The sequence below is a fragment of the Triticum aestivum genome, chromosome 5D (assembly GCF_018294505.1).
Source record: "Triticum aestivum cultivar Chinese Spring chromosome 5D, IWGSC CS RefSeq v2.1, whole genome shotgun sequence".
In the NCBI taxonomy this organism is placed as follows: domain Eukaryota; kingdom Viridiplantae; phylum Streptophyta; class Magnoliopsida; order Poales; family Poaceae; genus Triticum; species Triticum aestivum.
In genome coordinates, this window is record NC_057808.1 from 492,734,536 (window position 1) to 492,744,578 (window position 10,043).

Genomic DNA, 10,043 nt, shown 5'->3' on the forward strand with positions numbered 1-10,043 from the left:
AAAAGAATAATATATATATATATATATATAATCCTTGCATAATTGCTTTTCGTAAAAATAATTTATTTAAAGAGATGTGGCCTGGCGCCAAAGTCAATGTTGATGCAGAGCGTCGGCGTGACGCGATGAAGGCGTGGCAAAAGCCCGAATTCACATGCCGGTCCGAGTTCCGGATTCGGCGTTTGCCGGACTATATATGGAAACTGACCGTACCACCGTGTGACCGTCGATAATGCGGCCGCCATTTGACAGGCCTGCATAGAGATGATGGAACAAACCAGAGTAATAATTCTTTGGGGAGAATAGACCCAAACAAGCAAAAATTACTGGGATAAATCGCACCTGGTTTATTTATTATAGCAATCCGAAGAAAGGTGACTCCCAAAATTGGGACTCGATCCGCACACCCATTGCCTGATGGGTGATAAAGCGCCGGCATGGCGATGCTGGCAAAGGTTGGCTTACCGAGACAAAGCCCTCGGTCCAGCTAATCGTGACGAAGCTGGTCGGCTGGTGACGCCAAAGTCACCGGAGTAGGTTGATGGAGAGATGATGAAGCCCCCGGTCTAGCCGAGGTGTTGGAGCAGCTCGGCGAAGAGATGCCGGAGTCTACATGTCAGCCGATGTGTCGAAACAGGTCGGTGTGTTTGATGATGATTTGAAGAAGAAGCAGCATGGTGATGCCGACGCAGGTCAAGACTTGTGACGCGATCGACGCTAGCTTGATAAAGCTACCGCGTGGCGATGTCTGTGTGCCCGCTCCGTGTAATCCGTGGGGCAGCGATGTTGATGATGATTTATCCTTCGCGATGCCGAACTCTTGTTCGGCCTGCCGAGATGATGATCGAAGGAGTTGAGCTCGGCTCAATAAAGCGGCGACGTGTCTAGTGCAGGTCGGCAGCCGTGGAGCAATACTGCCGGACTGGTTTGACACCAGCGTGATGGTGAAGATTACCTCGGAGGAGGCTTAAAATTTTATGGGTACGTGTTTAAAAACAACGCGCAATACCCTAGAAAAAAATTCCTTCAAAAGGGGTGTCCGATATCCCGTTCATGAAGAAACATGAACTCGGGCCGGATTCGTATTCGCGCAGAAAACGGATCCAAAAATCGTTGCGCTCATCGGAGGTTTCCCGGAGTTTGAATGGTCGGATCGAGCTGAAATTTTGAGGGGTGGTAGATATAGGAATTCCGCAGCCGATCAACGGTTGGATCTTCCAAAGGACGTCCGAGCTAGATGCTGGACGCCACGCTCCAAACTCGTCCAGATTCCCGTCCAGATTCGAAACGGCTCCGGTATATCATAGATTGCCAGAGATTCCTCCATCGAAACTCGATGAAATTTTGCATGGTTGTTGTAGACTCAATTCCGCACAATCCCACCGAAGCAATCGTCAAAGCGATACCCGAGGAGGCGGTGGCGGCAGATACGAGTTCACTGTCCATAAAAACAGCACGGTCGCTCGAGGGCAATGTTGACGTTGAGCCCCCGAGCTCCATGGATGATTTCTCCATGATCTTGATAGAGATCGGAGTTGATGTTTGATGAAGGCCCTCGTCCGAACATGGTGATCCGAACACGGGGCGCAGTTCTTGGTCGAACCAAGGTGACCAGTCGAGCTGGTGACGACGATGCCGAAGTCGCAGTTGATCTGCAGGCAAGCCATCGATCTTTCGCCGAACACACAGTGGAACTCTCAATGAAAGCACCAATGTCGGTGTCAAAACCGGCGGATCTCGGGTAGGGGGTCCCGAACTGTGCGTCTAAGGCTAATGGTAACAGGAGGCGGGGGACACGATGTTTACCCAGGTTCGGGCCCTCTCTATGGAGGTAATACCCTACTTCCTGCTTGATTGATCTTGATGAATATGAGTGTTACAAGAGTTGATCTACCTCAAGATCATATGTTGTGGTCTAAGCCCTAGAGGTATGATGAGTAATGTTATAATGATCTAGAATATATCATCCCCGTATCGACTAGCCTGGCCTCGGCTTATATAATGCACCAGAGGCCTGGGGTTACAGGAGTCTTAGCCGAATACGCCGGTGGAGAGGAGTCCTTGTCTTGATCACCAAGTCTTGTGGAATCTTCCTTGTACATGTCATCGGCAGTCCGAACTGGCCCATAAGTATTCGGCCCCGGGGTCCTCGTCCCAATCCAACTGATCGGGAGATGACGTGGTGAGTACCCCCTAGTCCAGGACACCGTCACCGTGCATTGCCCTTTCTCACCTCGAGAGTTGGTGCAAACTTCGCCGGTGCATCCAAACCCTGTGATACGATACGCTCTATCACACATAAGCCTCGTTATATCTTCCTCAAAACAGCCACCATACCTACCTATCATGGCATTTCCATAGCCATTCCGAGATATATTGCCATGCAACTTCCATCATCATCATATACATGACTTGAGCATTTATTGTCATATTGCTTTGCATGATCGTAAGATAGCTAGCATGCTGTTTTCATGGATTGTCCATTTTTTGATGTCATTGCTACGCTAGATCATTGCACATCCCGGTACACCACCGGAGGCATTCATATAGAGTCATATCTTTTTTATTGTAGTATCGAGTTGTAATATTGAGTTGTAAGTAAATAAAAGTGTGATGATTATCATTATTAGAACATTGTCCCATGTGAGGTTTTTTATTAAAAAAGAGGCCAAAGAAGTCAAAATAAAAAAGGGGGCCAAAGAAGCCCACCAAAAAAAAAGAACACAAAAAAATGAGAGAAAAGAGAGAAGGGACAATGTTACTATCCTTTTACCACACTTGTGCTTCAGAGTAGCACCGTGTTCTTCATATAGAGAGTCTCTTGAGTTATCATTTTCATATACTAGTGGGAATTTTCATTATAGAACTTGGCTTGTATATTCCAACGATGGGCTTCCTCAAATGCCCTAGGTCTTCATGAGCAAGCAAGTTGGATGCACACCCACTTAGTTTCAGTTTGAGCTTTTATACACTTATAGCTCTAGTGCATCCGTTGCATGTCAATCCCTACTCCTCACATTGACATCCACCCTTTTTGTCTTCTCCACTCAACCTCCACCATCATATTCTATTCCACCTATAGTGCTATGTCCATGGCTCATGCTCATGTATTGCGTGAAAGTTGAAAATGTTTGAGAACGTCAAAAGTATGAAACAATTGCTTGGCTTGTCATCGGGGTTGTGCATGATTTGAATATTTTGTGTGGTGAAGATGGAGCATAGCCAGACTATATGATTTTGTAGGGATAACTTTCTTTGGCCATGTTATTTTGAAAAGACATGATTGCTTTATTAGTATGCTCGAAGTATTATTGTCTTAATGTCAAATGATAGACTATTGCTTTGAATTACTCGTGTCTTAACATTCATGCCATGATTAGATTACATGATCAAGATTATGCTAGGTAGCATTCCACATCAAAATTATCTTTTTATCATTTACCTACTCGAGGACGAGCATGAATTAAGCTTGGGGATGCTGATACGTCTCCGTCGTATCTATAATTTTTTATTGTTCCATGCCAATATTATACAACTGTCATATACTTTTGGCAACTTTTTATACTATTTTTGGGACTAACATATTGATTCAGTGCCCAGTGCCAGTTCCGGTTTGTTGCATGTTTTTTGTTTCGCAGAAAATCCTTATCAAACGGAGTCCAAACGGGATAAAAACTGACAAAGATTTTTTTGGAATATATGTGATTTTTGGGAAGAAGAATCAACGCGAGACGATGCCCGAGGGGGCCATGAGGCAGGGGCGCGCCCCTGACCCTCGTGGCCACCCCGTAAGGCGGTTGGTGCCCTTCTTTCGCCGCAAGAAAGCCAATATCCGGATAAAAATCGTGTCCAAATTTTAGCCCAATCGGAGTTACGGATATCCGGGAATATAAGAAACGGTGAAAGGCCAGAATCGGGAACGCAGAAATAGAGAGAGTCAGAGAGACATATCCAATCTCGGAGGGGCTCTCGCCCCTCCGCCGCCATGGAGGCCATGGACCAGAGGGGAAACCCTTCTCCCATCTAGGGAGAAGGTCAAGGAAGAAGAAGAAGAAGGGGGGCTCTCTCCCCCTCTCTCCCGGTGGCGCCGGAACACCGCCGGGGCCATCATCGTCACTGCAATCTACACCAACACCTCCGTCATCTTCACCAACATCTTCATCACCTTCCCCCATCTATCTACAGCGGTCCACTCTCCCGCAACCCACTGTACCCTCTACTTGAACATGGTGCTTTATGCTTCATATTATTATCCAATAATGTGTTGCCATCCTATGATGTCTGAGTAGATTTTCGTTGTCCTATCGGTAATTGGTGAATTGCTATGATTGGTTTAATTTGCTTGTGGTTATGTTGCTGTCCTTTGGTGCCCATCATATGAGCGCGCGCGTGGATCACACCATAGGGTTAGTTGTATGTTGATAGGACTATGTATTGGAGGGCAAGAGTGACATAAGCTTCAACCTAGCATAGAAATTGATGCATACGGGATTGAAGGGGGACCAACATATCTTAATGCTATGGTTGGGTTTTACCTTAATGAACGTTAGTAGTTGTGGATGCTTGCTAATAGTTTCAATCATAAGTGCATAGAATTCCAAGTCAGGGATGACATGCTAGCAGTGGCCTCTCCCACATAAAACTTGTTATCGGTCTAGTAAGGAAGTCAATTGCTTAGGGACAATTTCACAACTCCTACCGCCACTTTTCCACACTCGCTATACTAACTTTATTGTGTATTTATCTAAACAGCCTCTAGATTTTATTTACGTGCTCTTTATTATCTTGCAAACCTATCCAACAACACTGACAAAGTGCTTCTAGCTTCATACTTGTTTTAGGTAAAATGAACGTTAAGCGTGCGTAGAGTTGTATCGGTGGTCGATAGAACTTGAGGGAATATTTGTTCTACCTTTAGCTCCTCGTTGGGTTCAACACTCTTACTTATCGAAAGAGGCTACAATTGATCCCCTATACTTGTGGGTTATGATTGTCCAACAGTAATTTGTTACCCACTGTATACTATGTTCTCGAGAAAAGCCACTAGTGAAATCTACGGCCCCCGGGTCTATTTTCTATTATATTGTTTCCAGATCTATTATTCCAAAAACCCAAAACTACCTTGCTGCATTTTTTCTTTACTTATTTTATTTTGTGTTTTAGTCAGATCTATTTATCAAATCTCATACAATTTAATATATGTTTTTACCGTGGAGGGATTGACAACCCCTCTTACGCGTTGGATTGATAACCTTGGTTTACTGAAGGAAATACTTACCGGTGCTGTGCTACGTCACCCTTTCCTTTTTAAGGGAAAAACCAATGTAGATACAAGCAATCAAGCACCTGGGGCATACAAAAATGAATCGGAAGAACGACATAGGCACCTCAAAGAATTAATTTACGTTCCTAGCCGAATAACACACAACGCTGATTGCTTCCTTCCATGACCTCTGATGCCGCGCGCTAACAACCTCGGCCATGGCATTTCATTCACGAATGCCAATGTCGTGTTCTCTCACCTGGATATCAAGCCGAGTAGCGTGAGGAGCAGCGCCGACATAAAAGATGCCCGCCAACTGAGGATGACGCGGTGAGTTGGAAGTATCGGCCAACGGGGAAAGAGTCCGCAGTTCGCCTGTCATGAAGATTTGTTCGACGGGAGGACGGAGCCCGGCCAACCGAGGGAGACGCGATAGAACACAGAGGAGAAAGACCGGGACGCACCAGGGATATTAGTTCGTCCAATGCCACTTGAAGTTTGTGGTTCAGGACGGTGCAGCTTGCTGGCCACAACCAGGTGCTATGGCCGTTGGGTGAAGATGTGGCTGCGTGTTGCTGGGACATGTCAGGGGAGATGCGTCGCTGGACGCTTCTACTGCCTCGGCCTGTTGTGTTGGTGGTTGTTGAGAGAGAGAGAGAGAAACGGGAGAACATGGAGAGAGAGAGTGTGAGTGAGTGAGTGAGAGAGAGATTTTGGGAGATAAGCAGGATGGCGACCTTGTGACTCTTCCATTAAGCGATGAGAAAAACCTGGATCAGTAAACCACAAATATATGTGTAATAGGTCACTATTCCCACTATCAGACCTATGAGAGATGTGCCGAGAAACCAAACCGCAACATGAAACCCAAATACACAACATTTACGTGAACCAACATGTGGTTGGATGGTTAGAAGGACAATGGGTATCCCTAGCCCAGCAGGGTTCAAGTCCTAAACTTGACAGTGGTGCCCGGATTTTCTTGGATTTGTTTCAGGCCTTCTGCCGATGTGCGTTTAGTGGGAGTAGATGCTCCCGTCGACTACGAAGGTGTCTGTGACTACTTTGTCAATCTTAAGATGATGTGTCGGCTTAGTTCTTGAAGGTGTTCATAGATATATGGTATACGTGAATGCGTTTATAGGGGTGAGTGTATGTGCGTATATATGAGTGTCTGTGTCCATACAGTGTTAAAGAAATCCGCAGCATACAAGGAAACGATGGGCTGGTCCTTAACAGAAAGACAATGAACCACTCACACAGGTCCATGAAAACTCACCACAAAACAGAGAGTGAACCATAGAAAAACTAGAGAGACGTGTCAATCAAGGAAAACACTCACACTTAACACTTGAAACGCATGAGGTTGAGGCTACTTTAGTCACTTTAATATTTGTGTATAGGTGTCCTGGCCCTTATTATACCGAGTTAGATCACCGCAGGATTGAACCCACTACAAAGCACCACTCTTTCTGAAAAAAAAACTCTTCGAACTTAACCAAAGAAAATAGATTAGATCGAAGAGCATGCAAATCTATTTAATTATACAACAAGAAAATCTCAAAAAATTTAATCGATTTCAATGAACAATATGATCATAAAGTGATCATTCATCATGTCCCAACAAACACACCACTGATTACATTGAATTGATCCCGATCTTGTGACAAGGCTCACGGGAACATGGTATTGACGATCCAAAAAGTGAGAGAACCATCTAGCCACTACTATGGACCTTAAGGTCCTAATGGAAGGCCGAGGGTTTAGGTACTTATAGGGATTTATATGATATTCATGGTTTTAATGCGTGCCAAATGTTCCGTGAGATGCTCAACCAGTGGTGATAAGAACTCGTTGGTTATGTGACTAGAAAGATAACAGTTGTTTCATACAAAGGGTCATCGCTTATCCCGCCTATGTACTTACTACTAATGTATTTTAATGCACAAAATCTTGTTCACTGAAATATGTTTTGTGCAATGAGACAGGTTAAGCAAATATCTTGGTCTGATGCCCCTCGCCGCCCCGCTTCGCCGGTGCATGTCGATCCCACATGTACTTGGTTCAGTCTTTAGAAGGGGGCTAGGGTGTGTCTGTGTTCATAGGGATGAGCGTTTATACGTGTATATGAGCATCTATATCTATGGTGTTTCTAAAAAAGATATCTTAATCAGTGCATACATTTTACTAACTAGTGCATAATGTATTTTCATGTGATTTTACCTTCATCAGTGGAGAAACATCTCTAGACGAAAAGAGGGGATATCTCTTTGGAAGAAATTTCAACGTCTACATCCTAGGATGCATCCATGCATCATTCATTTAATCAAAGAAGGTTTAAGACAACGGGACCATTGCCAAGGCTTCTTATTTGATTTAAATGGTTTTTATAAAACAAAATTAGAGGACTCTACCATTTAGAAAATTTCCCTACAAAGCTTGTCTAGTCTATTGACTTGGAACCCATAGAAATTTATGTTTTCCGCAATGATCTAATGATGCATGCAATCTTGAAGAAAAATAAAATCACCGAGCCCAATCGTATATAAGTCTATTGTATCTATGAAATCTATGCTATAGACTTAGTCATCTCGTCTGATTTTTTTATGTGTTATTACATATTATAAAACCAACAACTACCGAGAGTGGAACTTTTGCTCTCGGGCTCCATGGAGTCCGGAATTTTCAAACATTTAATTTTTTACCTTTTTAGTTTAAAAAAAATACACAAGTACTTATATATGTATACTAGATGTGTGTACAATTTCATCGCGAAATACGTTTTGATGTGGGCTGTACAAAAAAATCATGTACTTTTATAGTGAACAGTACATGTGCTAGAAATATGTGATTTTGTCATTTTTTGTGTAGCTCGCATATAAATGTATTCCGCCATGAAACTTTGCGGAAAAGTAGTATAGATCCGTGTGTATGCTTGTATTCCGCCATGAAACTTTGCAGAGAAGTAGTATAGATCCGTGTGTATGCTTGTATTCCGCCATGAAACATAAAATTTTGATTTTTGAACTTTTCGAATAAAGGGTTCCATGGAGCTCGAGCTCCATTAGGCATTTCCGACAGCTACCATCTTATTAAACATTTATTATGTGTTTCCAGTTTTCTGTAAGCGTTTGACACTGCCATGTTATACATTTTCTACATGCATGTTTTTCCCCACTCCCACGATCATAAACGTCCTACTTCAGAAAAATGAATAACATGCGACTTGGTAATGGACAGACGCCTATTTGCAATATAAAAATATGCTCAGTGTAGGTTCACACAAGTTGCAAAACAAAATTGGATAGAAAGACAACCGAAGAAGCCGCAAAAGTCAGCCCATGAACCATGATCTGCATTGACCATAGCGGAACTGACAAGCAAGCAGAAATCAACAGCAAAAACATGCAGGAAAGAGGGCACCAAATCAAAACCAAACCAAACGAGCATTTTAAAAATCGCCCAACGCAGCATTGACCTCGATCCATGCCATTGCCCGGCCGCATCCAATTTTAATACAGCTCTCCCGCACTACCCGTACCCGTACATGGTATTCACTCCGCTAGTCGTCTCCCCGTCTCGCTCCCCGCAACATGCAAAGCGTTGACGTCCCCCTCGCAGCAACCTCCGTCCGCTGGATCCGATCTCCTTCCCTTCGAGCCCAAACAAAAACCCCACCAGACGATCAAGAATCGCTCTCCCCTCTCCACCACCACCATTCCACCAACGACTCGTAACCTTCACCTCTCCTAGGTCCTAGCTAGCTAACCTCCGCTCGCTTCGGTCCGGCAGCGACGAACGCGACGTCGGGATGAACGCCGGTGCCCCGCCGGCGCCCGGCCGGTTCACCCCGGGCGACGGCACCTCCGTCGGCATGTTCAGCTCCGACCGCATCGGCGGCTTCGGCTACGGTGTCGGCGTCTCCGTCGGCATCCTCCTCCTCATCACCACCATCACGCTCGCCTCCTACTTCTGCACCCGCGCGCCCCCGCCCGGCCCGGAGGCCGCCGCCGACGCGGAAGGGACGGCGCGGCGAAGGCGGCGCGCGCGGCGCCGCGAGGGCGGCGGCGACAACGATGGCGGCGGGGGAGCCGGCGACGACGTCGACGTGGAGCTCGGCATCGACGAGGCCACGCTCAAGGGGTACCCGGAGGTGGTTTACGGCGAGGCGCGGAGGAACAAGAACAGGAAGCTGGGCACCACCTGCACCTGCTGCTCTGTGTGCCTCGACAACTACGGCGACGGCGACGTGCTCCGGATGCTGCCGGACTGCGGCCACCTGTTCCACCGGGAGTGCGTCGACCCCTGGCTCCGGAAGCACCCGACCTGCCCCGTCTGCCGGACCTCGCCGCTGCCCAGCCCCTTGCCCACGCCGCTCGCCGAGGTCACGCCGCTGGCCATGACGAGGCTGTCATCCTGACACCACACCGAGGTTCTTGCTTGGTTTTAATGTTCTTACCCTTTTTTTCTTAATTTGGAAAACTGGTATCGGTGGAAAAAAAATGGTCAGGTTAGGAATTAGAAGCTTCTTTTGTTGGTCTGGGTATAAATTTGGTTTAAGATTAGTTCACTTCTTCTGATGGAAATGCAAGTCTGCCTGGCATTCTGTCCTGATACAATTAGTTGAGAATTCGCCGATCAGAAGTTCAGAACATGTGCTCAAAGAAGGATGATTACTTGACATTAGCAAGCTGGGTGTAGTAGAATTGTAGATCTCTGTTCGGCAAACGATCAATGTCACAATGTAGAGTAGGTTGTTTGAATATACTGAATCAGATGG

General features: G+C 45.7%; 1 protein-coding gene across 1 annotated transcript; it reads left to right on the plus strand.

The window, feature by feature from the left end:
* Positions 1-8,917: 8,917 nt before the first annotated feature.
* On the plus strand, positions 8,918-10,043 carry LOC123125688 (putative RING-H2 finger protein ATL71). Its single transcript, XM_044546160.1, has one exon. It carries the CDS (start codon positions 9,075-9,077, stop codon positions 9,681-9,683), a length of 609 nt encoding a protein of 202 aa, XP_044402095.1. The 5' UTR covers positions 8,918-9,074; the 3' UTR covers positions 9,684-10,043.

Excerpts from the sequence above, each read along its gene's own strand:
- LOC123125688 (XM_044546160.1), top strand. The coding sequence starts at position 9,075 with ATGAACGCCGGTGCCCCGCCGGCGCCCGGCCGGTTCACCCCGGGCGAC.